This window comes from Bos indicus, chromosome 7 (assembly GCF_029378745.1).
Source record: "Bos indicus isolate NIAB-ARS_2022 breed Sahiwal x Tharparkar chromosome 7, NIAB-ARS_B.indTharparkar_mat_pri_1.0, whole genome shotgun sequence".
Lineage (NCBI taxonomy): Eukaryota > Metazoa > Chordata > Mammalia > Artiodactyla > Bovidae > Bos > Bos indicus.
The window spans coordinates 45,789,790-45,808,197 of record NC_091766.1 but is presented as its reverse complement, the minus strand read 5'-3'; the positions used below and the strand labels follow the sequence as shown (position 1 = coordinate 45,808,197).

At 54.6% G+C, this 18,408-nt stretch overlaps 1 protein-coding gene across 7 annotated transcripts in view; it reads right to left on the bottom strand.

The window, feature by feature from the left end:
• JADE2 (jade family PHD finger 2) overlaps positions 1-18,408 on the bottom strand; it is a 51,197-nt gene that overhangs the window by 5,788 nt on the left and 27,001 nt on the right. For 6 of the 7 annotated variants that reach the window (XM_019964932.2, XM_019964929.2, XM_019964928.2 and 3 more), the window contains exons 5-11: positions 17,405-17,565; positions 16,506-16,717; positions 15,104-15,271; positions 13,541-13,657; positions 11,803-12,267; positions 3,144-3,261; positions 148-276 (exon numbers count right to left, since the gene is read on the bottom strand). In XM_019964932.2, coding sequence (XP_019820491.1) covers positions 148-276; positions 3,144-3,261; positions 11,803-12,267; positions 13,541-13,657; positions 15,104-15,271; positions 16,506-16,717; positions 17,405-17,565 — 1,370 coding nt within the window. The remainder of the gene's footprint in view (positions 1-147; positions 277-3,143; positions 3,262-11,802; positions 12,268-13,540; positions 13,658-15,103; positions 15,272-16,505; positions 16,718-17,404; positions 17,566-18,408) is intronic. The other variant, XM_019964933.2, reaches the window with a different exon arrangement.

The following is an 18,408-nucleotide window of genomic DNA, read 5'->3' as shown; positions in this document are numbered from 1 at the left end:
GTGGGAGTGCCTGGGCATGGAAGGGCCTGCCGACCCCTCCTGGCCTCCCACTCTGCAGCAAGGATGCTGGTGGTTCCCGTGGCCTTTGGCGGGGAGCTGCAAGTGCAGTGATGGTATGAGTCTGGCTGTGTGCACCAGGCCACTCACCAAGCTGCCCCAGGACTGAGTCGGACCCTGCCTTCACTTTCTCTTTCTTCTCGGGGCTGCCCTTGGGGCCCTCGCGGCCTTTTCTTTTTGAGTCGCTCTTCTTGCCCTTTGTTTTCCTCCCAGACCGCTCTGCATCAGGGAAAGAGAGAGGAGGAGGGAGATGGTTACCCCAAGCAGGCCAGACAGAACCAAGACCCCTGTGTGGAATCCCAGGAGAGCCCCATCACTTGGTGTCTCGCCTTCTAGGTCACCTCCCCTGCACCTCCGCAGGGTGGGTAGGTCCCACCCACGTGGGACCTAGGATAACTGTGGCTCCAGCGAGTCAGGGAATAGCTGATGTGGGAAAAGGGGGTAAGAGTCCCTGAGGAGCTTAGTGCGGGGCTCAGCGACACGAGGAGGGGGAAGACCACTCTATAGACCTGCGCCGCAGTTTGACCTCTACGGACTACAGATCCTAGGACACAGTCCTAGTGGGCAGGAAGGCTGGCTGGAGGTGAGTGGATAGGACAGGGCCTCATGGGCTAGGCCATGGAGGTGAAGGTGGATAGGTCACTGAGGGGTCAACAGCCTTGGGTTCCCCTCCTGACACAGGGGTCAGCCCCCTGCCTTGCTCTCTGTCTGCTCTGGAGGTTAGACAGTTGATGGGAGACTCAGGGTACACACCTGGCCCTCACACCCTTCTAGTCCAGGACCACATAGGTCTGCGGAGTCACAGAACAAAACAGAGCAGGGGAGGGACATGCTGTGGTAGGGAGCTGCCAGGAGTCTCCTCCTAGCTTCTCAGCCAGAGGCTGGAGGGCTTCCTGAGTAAGCGTTCAAGAGAAGGTGGAGGAGCATGGGCCCAACTCCAGGATTCTGCCCAGCTCTGCTGTTCATTCTAGGTGTAACCTCGGGCCAGGCCTCAGTCTTCTCACCTATCACATGGGACAGCACCTACATACTTGGAGGGAGGCTTCCAAGTCCCCCACCACACTCGTTGTGGCCTGAGCTCCTCCCAAGGGCACAGACCTTACACAGCTGACCCTCCAAGCCCTTAGTGTCACTTCAGACGTTTTCTTCCTGCCCTGGCTGCAGCTATGCCAGGGTCCTTCCAGTTCCTCTAACAAGACAAGCTCACCTCCAGGTCCCCAAATATATGGTTTCCTTGTCCCTCCCCTGGTTCTGTTCACAGCCTAAGTATCACCACCACTGGGAAGCCTTCTCTAGGCTCCTGGCCAGACAGACCTCAGCAATATACTTGCAGCCCATGTCCCACCCTATGGAAGAAGCATCAAAACACTGAGGGCATCGGCTTCGGGCAGAGGCAAACCAGTCTTCTCTCCAAATTCCTTGCCCTGACCAAAAGGTGGCCTGTTGCTGCTGCTCAGGTCTGCTGCTGCTGCTGCTAAGTCACTTCAGTTGTGTCGGACTCTGTGTGACCCCATAGATGGCAGCCCACCAGGCTCCCCCGTCCCTGGGATTCTCCAGGCAAGAACACTGGAGTGGGTTGCCATTTCCTTCTCCAATGCATGAAAGTGAAAAGTAAAAGTGAAGTCGCTCAGTCGAGTCCGACTCTTAGCGACCCCATGGACTGCAGCCTACCAGGCTCCTCCGTCCATGGGATTTTCCAGGAAAGAGTACTGGAGTGGGGTGCCATTGCCTAAATGTCTCCAGACTCAATGAGAGAATGCAGACCCTCCGAGCTCCTGACCATGTTTCTGGAATCCTGTGCCTAAGGGCACTGCATGCCTCGCCACTCTCCATTGCCTTCCTGCAGTGGGATGTAAGGCCCGTGTGAGCCCCAGGAAGCCTGAGATGTTCCAGCGTCACCACCACCAGGAAGCCATCCCTGATAGCTCTGTCCCTGCACTGGCACCCCTGGCAGCCCCCCAGACACCACCTTCTTTTGTCTCTCCAGATAGTGAACTCTGTGAGGAAAGGAAGCCTGTCCGTTCAGTCCACGGCAGGGTACCCCTGTGCCCAGCACAGAGCCCAGTATTCTGTCTACCCTCAATCAAGGAAATGACAAACAAGAGGGAGCCTGGGAAGGTCTGGGGGCCTCCTATCTAAGCTGCCCTAGTCCTGGGAGTGCACGATGAGCCCTGACCTCTAAACGGTCGTGATGCAGCATCTGTATCGGGCAATGCTGGTTTCTGGGGCAGGGATGGGGCAGTAGAAGGTCCTCAGTTGTTGACTCTGGTGGTGGCCCAGCCACTCTCCTTTCTCTGCTCCAGGCCTAGCCCAACCCACAGGCTCTACCTGCAGTGGCAGCCTCTGGCTTAACAATCTCTCCATCCACCTGTTTTTACTGCATGGAATTCAACATCAGAGCACCATCTTCTGCACTAAGCACTGCCCTCCTGAACATGTTCACACTCCACAAAGGACCCTGTTGTCTGGCAACATCCACAACTAACAAGACAGATCACTCTCAGAGCTTCTTTAACCTTTGATTTCCAGATCTGTTAAATGCATGTGATGGTAAAAGCCTAAGAAAGAAGGAAAAAAACCTATTGGCACAGGGCCTCAATCCTGTCAGCTGGGGTCAGAGAGAAGGAACACATAGTTCCTCCTCCACCCCTGGGCAATTGCCTTCTTCAGAATCAACACACAGGCACACAGGGGTTCAGGGAAGCTTGCCAGCTTGGTCCCTTCCTGCCCTGGAGCCAAAACAGAGCCACGGAGACTTCTGGTTGCACCTGTTTACATGCAACTCACTCCTGGACCACAATGGGCCCCGCACTGCCTGAGAGCCCCGTGAACCAGAAAGCTCCCTGAGGGTAGGCCTGATGCCCACATCACATCTTTGCTCCTTGCCTGCCAACACACACCCAGGACCCTGGGAGGCCCCTGCCTTGGTCCACTAACTGGGTGCAGAGGGTAAGGGTGGGGTCAGTGGCCCCTGACCCCGTACACATGCCCCATCAGGCTCTGAGGACACATAGCTCCCTGGAACCCAGCCCCCTCAAGGGTGTGCTCACGAGAGGTGGCCAGCGGCAGGCAGGGGAAGCGCCTACCTCGACACAGATCCTGTTCGATAAGTTTCATCTGCAGGTGGAATATCTGCTCCTGGAGCTTGCAGATGGCATGTTTCGTTCTCTCGCGCCTTGTCACCATGTAGCACAGATTTCTAACCTGAGGAAACACAAGAGAGATTTTCCACCTTACTCATGGGCAACCACCTCAACCTCCCAACGCTGGGGGGCCACTCTGCCTAACCTGCCCAGGATATCTGGGAATCAATAACCAGGCCCCGAATGCATTCTCAGTCCTGAGCTGCAATTCTCTGATCTAAAATACAGGGCCAAGCACAGTCTTGGCCCCAGGGCCCGCAGTGAAGCCAGTGTGGGCAGGGAGTACATTTGCAGAGGTCAGGCTGGCAGTTCTGCCTTCCTTCCCTAGGCCTGCACTTCCTGGCTGAGTCATGCCATTGCCCAAGGCCCTTCCAACATGACTGCTCTCCCTTGTATGTAAATCCCCCAAGGCTAGTCACGGCCTGACAAGGTCACCAAGTCCATCCTTCAGCCTCCTGTCCAAGGCTTCTTACACATCAATGAAACTCTTCAGCCACCAGCACCCGGGCAAAAACCACCTCCTGTCCTGAGACACAAATGACCGGTACATGAGAGAGCTCCAGCAGAAGAGCTCTGAGTAGAGAGGCAGTCCCTGATGCACTGGAGCCCAGCCTGCAGCTGACCCCTGTCCACTTGTTGCACTGGCCCTGAGCCAGGTCCACAGCTGCTCTGCTCAAGGCCCCATGTGCACTCGGCCACGTTCACTCTGCCAGAGACAGAACTCCTTTGGGGGAAGGGCAGGGCCTCTCAGACTACCTTAGGCCAGCTAGGAAGAGCCTCTTGGGGCCTGGGACACCATCTTGCTTAGCCCATGGGACAGGGCCAACTCTGCAGCTGGCCTGGAAGCACCTGAAGAATGTTGCTTCCTGTCCACCTGGTACCTTGACCCCGTGTGCCATCCCTCATTGGCTGTTCTCAGTGTACATCATCTCTCTGGGACCAAGTCCAGGCCTCTTCCCCATCAGGACACCACTTGCTCTGGCACTGTCTTCAGATCGGGTCACAGTCTCCAGCAAAAGGGACATCTGGCCATCGGAATCCTGGGTGCCACCAGGTTCTACCTCCTGCTGGGTTCTGTGTTCAAGGCTGAGTTCGGTATTCATAGCCTTAAGCTGCCTGGACATGACCTGAGGGTTCTAGAGCCCCTGCCTCTTGTTGTGACCATGACTTCTCCCACCCTGGAGTAGCCATGATCAGACCTCCCTGTTGGCACAGACCTCCTCCCCTGCTCCCTGAGCCTAGCTGTGAAAGAGAGCCCAGAACACCTGCGCCAGGCTAGCAGGCCTCCACAGGACAGGCTCTGCGTGGGTTCTCAGCACCACTATGCACCGCAGCCTAGACTGAATACCAGGCTCTCCTGTGGTCAGCACCTCCCCAAGGGGCAGCCACCTGGCCCAGCCTGTGAGCCCTTGCTCCAGCACACTGGCACCATCTGACTTCTTCACAAATCCTGGACTCCCTAGGACGTCCCTCCAGCCAGCCTCCTCCTACACATCTCTAGGCACAGGCTTGTGCTGGTCCCTGGGCTCAGCTGCGAGAGGTCCCACCAGAGTCCCCTTCTTCTGAGGGCTTGCTGCTCAGCAGGGCAGAGAGCTGCTTACCAAGTACTGACAGGACCAGGCAACCCTGATCCAGACTTGGGGGTGGTGAGAAGGCTCCCCGGAGAAAGGGGAAGACAGGCAGGACCTCATCCTTCAGGGCTTGGCTCCAGGGTCACCTCCAGGAGGCTTCCCTGTCCATCACATCTAAGCAACTCAATCTCATTCTCCTCATATTCTGGTCTCTTTCCTTCCCAGCAGTCATGTGGCTGAGCACGCATAGGGACAGTGGGGCTAAAGGCGGCTGTGTGGATGCATGGCTACTCTGGGGGCCTGAAAACAAACTAGTCAATATATCTAGCCTAAAACCAGATCAGGACTACTTCCTATTTAAATACAGATGTAGTTTTCTTTCTTTTTTTTACTTTTAGAAACATTAGAGCAAGGTTTCTTAAGGCAGGCTGGAATGAATTCCTGGTGAAGATTAACCCCCAAATCCCTGGGGTGGCTGGTTAAAAGCACAGATTCCCAGGCTTGGGGGAGTATCAAATTCTCTAGGGGTGGAGCCCTCAAATACATATTTTACACAGCACCACAGCATCTGAGAACTATTGCCAAGCTCCAAAGTGAGCTGCATGGGTACTGAGTTTGACAGCTCAGCACATATAGGAAGATAATATTCTAGTGGGGTTTTTTTGGCCCTATTAGAAATTTTGATTATGTATGCTTTACAATATAGCATGGTAGATATGAATCAGATATTAAAAATACAATATATTGGAGGTAAATGCTCAATTTTTTTCGTGATAAGGGTACATACACTACACAATCAGTAATGTCTGGAGACTTCTGCTATAGAAGATTCTGTGAGAATCCAAACAGATTGCTACCCCTTACTCCCAGTTCACTATGGAATCATCAACTCCTCTAATTTTTCCTAAGACTCTTGGTAACATAGCTACATGTAACTGAATGCTATAAAATTCCTCTTCCATGACGGCTTTTGGGGAAAAGTACTGCAACCATCTTAGAAGCCAACCCAGGCTATTAGATTCCTTACATTGCTTTTTTCTGATTATAAATATAAAACAAAAAAAAAACAACCCAATCAAAAAGTGGGCAGAAGAACTAAACAGACATTTCTCCAAAGAAGACATACAGATGGCCAACAAACACATGAAAAGATACTCATCATCACGAATTATTAGAGAAATACAAGTCAAAACTACAGTGAGATATTACTTTACACCAGTCAGAATGGCCATGATCAAAAAATCTACAAACAATAAATGCTGGAGAGGGTGTGGAGAAAAGGGAACCCTCTTGCACTGTTGGTGGGAATGTAAACTGGTGTAGCCACTATGGAGAAAAGTATGGAGGTTTCTTAGAAAACTAAAAATGGAACTACCATATGATCCAACAATCCCACTCCCGGGCATACCCAGAGGAAACCATAATTCAAAAGACACATGCACCCCAATATTCAATGCAGCACTGTTTACAATGGCCAGGATATGGCAACAACCTAAATGTCCATCAACAGAAGAATGGATAAAGAAGATGTGGTGCATATACACAATGGAATACTACTCAACCATAAAAAGGAACAAAACTGTGTCATTTGCAAAGACGTGGATGGACCTAAAGACTGTCACACAGAGTGCAGTACATCAGAAAAAGAAAAACAAATATTGCACATTAAAGCATATATGTGGAATCTAGAAAAATGGTAGAGATGTTCTTATGTGCAAAGCAGAAATAGAGACACAGACGTAGAGAGCAAACGTATGGACACCAAAGGCAAAAGCTGGGAGAGTGCAATGAGCTGGGAGATTGGGATTGACCTAAATCTACTAGTATGCACAAAGCAAACAGTGAGAAACTACTGCATGGCACAGAGAACTCTGCTTGGTGCTGTTATGACCTAAATGGGAAGGAAATCCCAAAAAGAGGGGTAACAGATATATGCATGGCTGATTCACTCTGCTGTACTGCAGAAACTGACACAGTAGTATAAAGCAACTACACTCCAATTTTTAAAGAAAATGATAAAACAAACACCAAACAGCATAAAAGTGAGCATAAGAGTCCTGCAAAACTAGAGCAGGGATCAGTAATAAAAGCAGGTTTTATGTTTTGATAAAGGTTTTTTTTGTTTCCTTGGCCACACCATGCAATCTTAGCTCCCCAACCAGGGATCAAACCTGTGCCCTCTGCAGTGGAAGTGCAGAGTCCTAACTGCTGGACCACCAGGGAATTCCCTTGATAAAGTTGTTTTGATAACAGCAAATTTGGCAGAGACAGCCTGGACGTGCGCTAAGGAGGGCAGGAGGCAGGGAGGACTCTCAGCCAGTTACCTTAAGCTAGAATGGACCAGTGTAGGGGCATTCATGGAGCCTAGGGAGGTTACAGGAGGAGCAGAGCACACTGGGCATGAGCTCTTGGAGCCTGGGAGGCAGGTGTGAGACGGAGCCAGCCTCCTGATGGGGAGTAAAGCTGTGGAGCAGAGGCGCAATGAGAGGAAAAGCCTAGTGCAGTGAATGACCGCAGGGACCAAGGGACACTCAGAGAGGGAGCAGCAGGACTGGATTATCAGGGATGGGGAGTCTGGTCAGAGCATCCACAGGAAAAGTATCTCAAGACCAAGGGCATGTTTAACTGTGGCGACCACTGCTGAGGAGGCTGGAGGATAAGGGTGGAGAAGTGGGAGAGACGGAGGCTGCTGGCAGCCCTGGTGGAAGGTTTTAGAATATGGTAGTGGCAGGGGTCTGGCCTGCCACTATGGTACACAGAAATGAGGTATTAAAAATACAATATATTGGAAGTAAACTGTTTCAAGGAAGCTCCAAGAGTGAGAAGCAAAGAGATAAGAACAGTGAGGGATGACAGAAAAGGAAAGACAGGGACGAGGGTAGAGAAACCGATGATTAGAGGGATGTGGGGGAGGGAAGACTTGCTTTTGAAAATGGGAGAAAGTAAAATGGATTCAAGCACTGGTGCAATCCTGGAGACAGAGGGGGATGAAGAAAAAATAGACACTCCTGTGCTGTGGGGTGTGGGCTGGAAAGAGATCCCGGTGAGGGGCAGGAAGGGGAGGACATGAGAGCAAAGGGCAGAGAATGGGTCCAGAGGGCACTAGTGGGCAAGGGTTCTGGTCTGAGGAACAGAGGATGAGGTCTGCTAAGAGAAGGGGGCGTCCTGAGGGAGTGGGGGCAAGGGTGGGAACAGGTGGTAGAAGGAGAGCCCAGAATGCTGCTAGCTAATGCTTTTATCAAGGCTGGCTGGCAGGCACCTTGGGGTGCTCACCCACTCACTGCTATAAGATCTCTGCTGGTTGGCAGAGTGGCTCCTACTGGGTGAGGCTCTGCCCAGCATGTGCCCTTTGCACAGGCAAAGGGACTGGCAGTGAGCTACTACCACAGGACAGGAGTGAGGAAGCAGGGGACAGTGGAGAAGGAACTGAGCAGGGAGAACAGGGGGCTTGGAGATCTGGGGCTACTGATCGGAAGCAGGTGGAGCGGGTGAGAGGGCTTGAGTGGGTGGAGGGGGTAACGGGGTGGAAAAGTCCCAGAGTTGCAAGCCATGGGGTTGAGAAGCTAGAGGCTGGAGGCTACAGCTGCCCACTCGGCTTTAGTAGGAGGTCAAAGAGACACAGCTCAGGCGCTGAAGATAGTAATGGTGTGTGACAACCGACAAGGAAAACGTGGAGCATGGGGGAGGCAGGGCCAAGTCTCTGGGGGAGAGCTACGGACGTGGAAGCCGGGGGGACGTCTATCCTCTGGGGCCACTGTCTGAGAGCCGCTCCTGCCCTCTCGACTCTTCTCAGGCCAGGTAAAACCTTTAATAAACTCCTGGTAATCAGGTCCAGAGCCACAAACAGTAAGTGAGGCCCCGTGCAGCCCACACTGCCAGCCCGGTTGCTAGGGGACACCAGCCAGTGTTTGTCAGGTTGATCGCTGCTCATCAGTACTGCAATTTTTTTTTTTCTGTCAGCTGTGAACAACTCTGAGAGGATGCGGTAGCCAGGCCTTCCTGTGTTGCCTGCCAGGGCCAAGGCCTAAGGCTGAAATTTGAGGAAAGCATATCGTCTAGGCTAAGCATAAAATGGGATTTCATGCTGGTGGCTTCTCTCAGCAAAAGTCTTGCCTGGCCTTGGGAGGCAAATCAGTTGAGGAGGACCCAGGATTCCTGGCCCATAGCCCTGGGCCTGCCCTTTCAGTCCTCCCTGGAGCCCTCCCTCCGAGCAGCCCATCAGCTAAGAGTCAGAACAGCAACAATAATCACCACTGACAAGGGAGGGTGGTGTGCTAAGCCCTGTCCCTGCCAAATTTCCCATGATTCAAGATCAGCTAGACTCTTATTTCCATTTCACAGACAAGGAAACTGAAACTTGGAGAAGCAGAAAGTGAAACTCAGAAGGCACAGAGCTGGGCAGTGCTGGAACTGGATGCAAATCCAGGCTATCCACAGCCTCAGTCTCAACTCCTCCCCCGAATCCCCGATGGACCCAGCCCAAGCTGGCCTGGTGCCCAGTGACAGGCTGGATCCTCTTGACTGTTGGCACGGGGCCATGGTCAGAGACGGAGCCTGCTGGACAGGCCACCGACAGTCATGGGTCTTTGCAGAAAGCCTCCGCCGTGGCACAGTTCTCGGCCTGCTTCACTCACTCAAGTCACCAATGCGTGGCCGTGAAAGGTTCTGAGGCTGGATCGGAGTGGGGGGTCAATGGAGCTCATGGCTGCCTAACTTCCTCTCCTCAGCCTGCCAGGGCTGTGTACTCAGCTGCTGCCCTTCAGCCTGGCTTGGAGGCTGCTGGAGAAGCAGGGGCCCTCCCAAGCCCTCAGAAGCTGAACAGACTGCAAGGCTGGCCCTGCCTCCTCCTCCTGGGAGCAGCGTGGACTGACTCACACCTGACCTGGGAGGGCTCTGTGCCCCAGCCAGAGAGGTCTGTGAGGTGGGGATCCCACAACTGCCTCAGCATCCTAGCCGGTGACACCCTCAGCCCCTGGCCTCACCTGCACCAGCTGACAATGGGCTCGAGAGGCTGGGGGACTGAGGAGGGAGTACTTTTGCCCAGGAAGAGTACAGAACAGACAATAAGCCAACAACTCTCTGACGAGCCCCTCCCCTCTTCAGGTCCAAATTCAGCTCAACTCTAGAAAACACATATTCCTCCAAGGCTCTCTATAGCCCCACTGCTCATCAGGAATGGCATCACAAACTTCTCAGCTCCTTCTCCAGGATGATGGTTCAATAGGTGGGCCTGTCCCCTGACCACCCCACGCAGCCCAGCCAGGATCAGACATGTGTTGAGCAGCAGAGATCAGGGAGGTCAGACATGATGTGTCGTTTGGAAACAGGAGGGCTAAAAGCAGGGTCTGTGTACTGCAGACCCTGGGGGTGGCCTGAGGACAAGTGTGGAAGCAGCTTTGGTCTCAGAAGGATCTGTCCCTGAGGGCCCTGCCACATGGGGCAGGAGGCTGGGCTGCCCAGGAAGTGGTGACCGCAATGTAGGTGGCCTTGCTTTCTGTCCCCGTTGACACTGTGGACAGGTGATCATCTCCCTGCCCCCTACCTTCTGGTTGCAGGCTGGCTTCCAGGCAATAAGCTTCCTTCCTCCCAGGCCAAAAGGGCCATTTCCATTTGACCAGGCCTCAGGGCAGATGCATATGGGGGTGAAGGAAGGTAGAGAAGCTGGGTCCAGTTTCAGAGCCTCCACCTCATTGCCCCTTACCCCAGTACTCAGCAGATGCTGAGTAGCTCTAACCATTTTACAGCCTTGCCAACTGAGACATACGCAAAGTAGCTGCCTTAAGTCACACAAAGCCCCCAGAATGCTTCCACCCCTGCTGCTTCCTAATTTGGTCTGGGAGATGGTAGGCGTGTGTGTGTGTGTGTGTGTGTGTCCATAGAGGACACCCTGACATGACCCCTCATGCCCCAGAACCCTAGAAATGAATGTCCCAGAGAGGAGAGGAGAGGCCAGAACAGCACCTGGGGTTCGGAGGACTCGATCAGGGACCTGAAACACCCTGCTTTATGCTCAGGTTGCCTCCAACTCAGGGTTGGGACTCTATCTGGAGGAGCTTTAGCTGGAGGAGTTGGGGAGGGGTGTCAAAAAAGCCAAGTTTGAGGGCACACAACACAGAAGGCAGGACCTTCTCACCTGTCCTCTGGGAGGAGGAGGAGGGATTAGAGGCTTTGCGGGGGGGGGGGCCTCTGTGCTCTAAGAAAGCAACTCTCACTGGCCCCGGATCTCCACAGCCCGACCTAAAATCATGAAGTCTGCACACCTGCCTTGTCTCACTCGGTCCCCAAAGCTGTGTGCCTGGACCAAGGCAAGATTGCCTGCCACCCGGTGCACAGCTGAGGGGTTCCGGCCAACCCACTCACTCCATCTGGGCCCCATGATGCCACCTCCAGGGTGAGTGTTTGGAATCTGCAGCCACAGCTGAAGAGTGTCTGCTTAAAGTCTTTCTGCAACTTCCACAAACACCGTGGTCCAGAAACACCCAGCCCCACAGGCTGTTGCTGGTTTCGAGCCCAGCCTCAGGCCCTGGGCCTCTGCTCACATGGCTCCCTCAGTCCAGCACCCCAGGAGCTGCACTCACAGCTGTCTTCCCTGCTTTGGCAGCACATGCTGATTATACTGATTTAACTCTCTTGTGATGCCCCATGCCTCCCCGGCCTGACTCTAAGCAAAGCTCCTGTGTTGGGACCAGGCCGGGCCCACAGAGACAGCTAGGGGTCAGATGCCTAGATCCTCCCCCAGCTCTGGAGTCTCCCAGCCTCACAGTCATGGCAGGCCCCCACCTTTGATCAGACCTGCAAAAGGGTTGGGACAAGAGGGACTTAAAAGAGCCCAGAGCTGGATCCTCCCCTGTTCTGCAAACTCTGTTATCCCAACCTGTCCAAGATCCGGAGGCCCTCACCGCCTTGGCCAGAACTCACAGTTCAAAAGCTGGTAAGCCACAGCTGCTCCAGGGCAGCGAGGGAGGGGCGGAAAGGCCTGCTGGGACACCCACCAGGCAGGCGGGTGGGCGGGAAGCGGCAGGGGGACTCACTCTCTCCAGGTCCTGCCGCAGGTGCGTGAAGAGCTTCAGTCGGCGGTAGAGTACGTCCTGCTCCTGCTGGGCCAGGTTGTCCACCTCGTCTGTCTTGGGCGTCAGCAGCGGCTGGTTGGAGTTGGCTTTCCTCTTCAGCTTCCAGTACTGGTAGATGAAGTCGACCAGTGCCTCGGCCAGGTCCAGGCGCTCAGCCACCTCGGCTGGCTCTACCAGCTCATAGAAGTCTTCCTCCAGCTGTTGCAGGCGCTGCTTGCGAAGGGTCACCTTTTCCAGGTCCTCGCTAGCTGGGCTGGGCTCCACAGGCTCGGACGGAGCTTCACCCCGTGGGCCCCCATCACTGTGCTCCTGGCAGAACGACTTGAACTTGACCTCATCGTTGTCTGCTAAGATAGTCCTCATTTCCAGGCTGTGGTCAAAGGCGCATGTGACATGGAATGCCGTGACGCAGGAAGGCATGGAACACTGGAGGGAGACAAAGGGCAGCATGAGATATGAAGGGGGCCCCGGTGGGAGGCAAGAAGGATGGGGGGCATCCCTCAGGGTGGCACTGGCAAAGCAGCATGCTGGTGAGACCCTAAACAAAATGGCTGCCAACATCCTGCGGGGTGTCGGGGGGAGCCATGGAAGAGGGCAGGGGAGCTTTTGGGGAGCTGAAAAGGAAATGGGGTATAGCATCATAACCCCTAGGGAAATCAAGTTAGGTGACTGACAGCCTCTCTGGGGATGAGCTGCATTTCCGTGTGGACAAATGACTTTGGAATCTGAGACATCAAGAGAGAGAGGCTGTTGATGGGTCCCTGCCTCCTCTACTCCTGAAGCGGTCTCTAAGATGGGGAGTTGTGCCCCTCCTTTGTCCTCTGGGAAGCGGGGCTGGAGTTGGGCCCTTTCCTTCCTCTCTTGTCCAGGCAAGTATGGCCAACTCACGGCCTTAGTTGCCTGAGATGATGGCTGTGGGCAGCTGACAAGTGTTTCAGAGACAACCCACCGAAATATTAGTGGGGCCCTTTATGCCGCACTCAAAAGCCATTCTGAGAATCTTACAAACGGTAGAGGCACGTCCAGTATTTGCAGTGACCACTGTTTCTGGAGACATGAGAGAAAGGCAGGCTGACCCTTCCACCTCCCAGCCTATAGTCCAGGAGCATCAGCATCACACAAGAACTTGCTAGAAATGGGCAAATTCTCAGCCCCACCTCTGATCTAGAGATTCAGAACCTCTGGGGGGTAGGAACAGCAGTCTGTGTTTTAACAAGTCCTCTGGGTCATACTGAGGCACCCTAGAACTTGGGAGCGGTTACTGTTAACAAACTAGCACAGCCCTGCCCTGTGTAGGGAGAGCCAGTCAGCTTAGCTGAAAGTAAAGTTTAATTCCTACTCCTCTCACATGTCCAGCTGATACTGGATGTAAGGTCAACGTCCTTATGAAGCCCAAAGAAACTTGCTGTTGGGAAAGCCAGAGTCCCTGGTACTATAATGGGGTGGTGAGCCTGGCTGCCCAGGCCTTTACCCCATGCCCAGTGATACTATGGATGGAGGAAGGTCCAGCAGATGGGGAGCTGACTGCGGTCCCCATCGCAGGCCCGACAGTGGCTGTGCCTGCAGCCCTGTGGGGCAGGCGGAGGGTGGCAGCAGTGGCTTGCTGTACAGGCTGTCCCGGACACGCCCCGTGGCGTAGCTGTGGCAGGCTCCTGAGTGAGCTCCCAGGCGGCAGCGCGGTGGGGGGGGGGCCGTGTACCTGGATGCACGTGCCCGTGCACTCCTTGCAGAGGCTGCAGGACAGAGCCCAGCGGCTGGCTGGGATATGCGAGATCTTGGTGATGGGCTCCATCTTCTCGGGGCACCCGATGCTGACCTGGGCAGGACACAGGGAGCTGCGTCAGGCCTCTCAGCCTTAGCCGGCCTCCAGGGCTTACCCAAAGAGAGGACTGTCTGCTGAAACCAGAGGGTGGGCAGACAGGGCAGTGGGAGAGTCCCAAGTCCTATCTCATGTCCCAAGTGGACCACTGAACAAGCGTTGGTGTGTGCTCGCCGGTGGCTAGGCTTAAACAGTGACTGGGAGCGCATACATCAGTGTGTGTGTAGCTGACTGAGTATATGAGTGCCCGTGACCGTGTGGGTCTCAAGACAGAGATGCTTCCATGTGCAGGTGAGTATGTGTGCAAGGTCCCCTTCTCTTTTGTACCTCAGGCCTTTGTTAACACCATCTTCAGAGTTATTAGAACTGGTACTCATTTTACTTATGTTTCTGGGTGCATCTATAGGTCCCCACAGCAGAATCTCTTCTTGGGGACTTCCAGGGCTTTCCTGGCCAAGGGGGATGTGCCTTTGTTCAGCCCCTCCCAGGGGGACAGGCCTATAACCACTCCCATCTCCTGGGCACAGCCCACCCCTCAGCCCCAGAGGCAGCGCCCATGCCTGAGGATAGGAAAAGGGTCCCTGTCCAGAGATCCTGAACCAAAGAACCCCATAGGTAGGTCCTGATTGCTTCTCTGTGTCTCTGCTGTGCCTCGGCCAGGGTATACTCAGAGGTCGTCCCGACCTTCAAGATGCTGATGTGGGAGTAAGTGACTGCTGCTGACATAACCACTAAGATCACAGAAACCTGCGAGGTGGGACCCAGCAAGGACTTTCAGACTGAAAGCCCAGGAAAGGGAGGGGCCACCTGCTGACCAGGCCACCTGGCTTGCTTCCGGGCACAGGCAGCATTGGAGGGGGGCCTCATTCTGGCTCAGGGCACACAGCAGGGGAAGGGCTGAAACGTCAGCGAATGTCAGCATTTCACACATCAAATAAGATGGGAGCCCAAGGCCTCTGCTAACTCACTGTGGGCCCAGCCCGTCACCCACGGCCCCTCCCCTCCATCCCAGCCACAGTCTTACTACCCAGTTTTAACTAGGCTCCCCATCTGATTTCCTTTTGGGTCATTTGGCTCACTTTTAAACAAGTGCTTGACTTTGCTTGGGACCACTGTCTAGATCTGGGTAAACCCACAACCTGCTCTCCCCTAGAATCAGCTGCCTGACTTCTGTCCAGCTCGCACACCTTCCATCTGGATCCCCAGTGGCTCAAAATCCCATTTTCCCATGTAAACCACTACCAAGTTCTGCCTAAGTCCAAGGGTAAAGTTCCCTGTGGGCTGCTGCCTGAATTCTTCCCAGGCTGGACATCTGAGATCTACCATTTCATGTAGCTCATCACCTTCTTTTCCCAGTGCTCTGCCATCTGGGCTCTGAGCTCTGTTCAGACCCACTTCCCCATGGCTGGGCCCCAGGGCCACCCCACCCCCACCTCTGCCCACCTCAGGAATCCACAGGGCACAGCTGACGTGCACCCACTTGGTCCCACTTCTAGTGGGCTTCAAGGCTCCTCCTCGCTTCGGGCAGAGCAGGCACTTCGGCTGGACACCCAGAGCACATGTCCGGCACAGCCAGCTGCCCGTGGGCACCTTGAGGATCCCATAGCATGCCTGGGGAGAGAGCAGGGAGGACACAGGTCAGAGGCAATGGCCAAGGTGCGTCTGCAATGCGCATTCAGCTGCAAACAGTCCTAGCCCCAGCCCATACTGGGAGCTACAGAGTGACACTGCTACTCAGCCCCACCAAAGACCTCCTGAGGGACTGTAATGCAGAGGCTCCAAGGAAGCTGTGTGCAGGCACTGTGCACTGAAATTTCACCGTTTCACAGTCCTCTGTGAAAGGGCTCAGCTCTGCCCTCTGCTGGGAGGACAGTCACTTCAGCAGAGGTTTTTAATCAGGGATGGATTTCAGGGGCATCCATGAACTCCCTTAAACTGAATACAAATTTGGGTATGTATGCTGCCCTCAGACAAGGGCCAGAACTTTTGTCTTTTTTCACAGGGATCTGTGGTCAGGGATCCTTCTGGTCATGCCTAGGGATTATGGACCTAAGAGCTGCTGGGTGTAAGGGATGTGAACAGGGTGAATGCGGAAAGTGGTGTACCACCTACCCACCTGCCACCAAGAAGCCCATCTGAGCTCCCCGGGCACTATTCCAGCAAAAGTGGGTGAGGGAAGGCCTTAAAGTCAGGGCTAGAGTGGGTCCACTGAGTTCTAGTCAGTTCTTCTACATCTTCCATGAACTAGGCCCAGAGATGTCCCAGACCTACAGCCTTGGGGCTCAAGATCAACAGGGTAGCCTAGTCAGGCCGTACCTGGCTCATAATACTAATAATGTTAACAAATACAAACAGCCCTTACTGTACGGTTCTAAGCAAATGACTCAGAGTAAGGAACTTAATCCTCAAAACAACTTACTTTTATTTATACTTGAGGAAACAGCAGCTCAGAGAGGTCAAGAAACCGACCCCAGATCACACAGCTTGCAAAGGGCAGAGCCATGATTTGAAACCAGGTGGCCTGGCTCCAGGCTGTGCTCTCCATCACTACACTGTGCTGCCTCGTTGTAAGTTGAGGAGCAGAGGAGGACGGGGTAGGACGGTCCGTGGGCAGAGTCTGAGGGAGGCTGGCGGCAAAGGACAGGAAGACCATCCAATAGGCATTACTCAAGTCTGGCTGAGGGGGCTACACCCTGGCACCATGGGCACTCGTGCCCTTCCCTTCTCCCCACTTGCCCTCCTTAGGGGCCTGTGCCCACAGCGCTGCTACGCCCCCACAGCCAGGGTGAGCGGTCAGGCAGGCGCCTGCCAGCATCACACGGCAGTGGCCGTGGGGGCTGCCCACCTGGTGCACGCAGACGTTGCATTTGTCGCAGAAGACCATCTCATTGCCATCTTCGCCCTCGGGAGAGCGGCACACGTCACAGACGACATCCTCGTCGTACTCAATGCCCAGCCCCTCCTGCGTCTCGATGGCCCGCGCCATGTTCTGGTGGCACAGCGTCTCCAGCTCCTCCAGCACACGCTCGAGCGTCAGTTCGTCCAGCTCCGGCTTCTCTGTGAGGATAGCAGGGCGGGGGTCGGAGCCCAGCCTCTCGGGGCAGTTTAAGGAGCATTTCTACCTGCACACTGAGTTTACTGTCTCGGGCCCCCAGTTTCATCGTCTGAAAACCGACTGGGTTGGACCATGCAAAGGCCCGGAGGCCTGGTATGGTGCTATGACTTCAGACCCTGCTTGTGACCACACACACACACTTGTGTACACACAGATGCTATGGGGGTGTCTGTGTCTGGGATGCAGCCACCACCATGGGGAACCCACTGCCTGAGCTGTGTGTATGGGGGGCACCTGAGAAGGTGGCTGAATCCAGCAGAGCTGGCCTTTCCTGGGACATGGTGGGCCTTCAGCCAGAAGGCCCATACCAGCTGACCCCAGCCCCATGTGTCACACTGGACTTCTAGGTGCTCACTCACTCTTCATGTAACGGTCAGACTTACTGTGTGGGTACACGCTCAGTCATATAATACTCCCCCAAACCCTGTAAAAGACATGCTATTACTGCCTCCATCTGACAACTACAGAAACTGAACCACAGTAATCAGTAACATAGCAGGGACTTTCCCCCAGATCTGTGCAGTGCCAAAGCCCAGCAGTGGCCACTGCCATTCTGAGAGTGAGGATGGTTTAGAAGAGAACCCTGTGTGGCCTGCCCCCGTCCCATTCTCACCTGGCAGGTCACCTACCCATCTCCTTGAGCTCCGAGTTGATAAGTTCCAGCCAGTAGGCGTCAATCTCGTCCAAGTCATAGCGGCTGCCCCCTGGCCAATCAGGCTGGGAGCCCTCACCAAGTTCAGAGCCACTAGGGGAAACCTGGGTAGGGGGGCCTTCCAATGGCGGAAGAATCCTAGGAATTCAAGAGAAGATATGTGGGGAGGGTGCCCTCAGCCTGCTACTCTTGCTGATCTGAGGGCCACCTCCAGGGAGTTGGCCAGCCAGGATGAGGGTCTAGCAGGAAAGTGACGTGTGAGACTTTGATGCCAAGCAGAGCCTGCCTCCTTCCTGTCCCTCCTCCCGTCTGCCCACCCTGCAGAGGCTGTAGGAGGCCATTCCCTTTGCCGTCCTGGGCAATGCCCAGTGCCAGTCACTTTGGCACAAGTTGGATAGGGCCAGCTGGCCCCCAGGTCCTTCCTCATACCCTTTCAAAGCTGGGGAAAGGCCCCCAGAAGCCCCAGCCCCTCCTCCACCAGTAGTCTCAGGGGACCTGAGGCCAGGGCTCCTCTGGGGTGAAGAGGACGCACCTGCTACAGCCCCAGAGTCACATTTCAAGTCAGCCCTCTCTCAGGCCATGGCTCTGCCTTGGAGGCAGCTTGCAAGGGTCCTGGCTACAGGGCAAGGTCTCCAAGCCCAGCTCTGCCACTTAATGTGTGACTCTGGGTAAGCCACTTAGCTCCTTTGCGCCCCAGAAAATGACCCAATGATAACAGCACCTAGCTTCCACAGTGGGCATGAGGATTAAATGGATGAACACGTGTGGAGCTCTTAGAACTGTGCGTGGCATGTAGTAAGTGCTATACTCGAGTGAGTGTGTATTTTAAGACCTCTGGATATCACTTTGCTCCTTCTGAAATGGAATATGAGGGTCTGCTGCCTTGGGAGGGCACAGCTTCCTCTCTTGGCTCAGCTGTGTGCTGCCCCTCAGTTCCTAGTGCCAGTTCAGAATGCCAGCTCTTCCCACCCCCTACCAGTT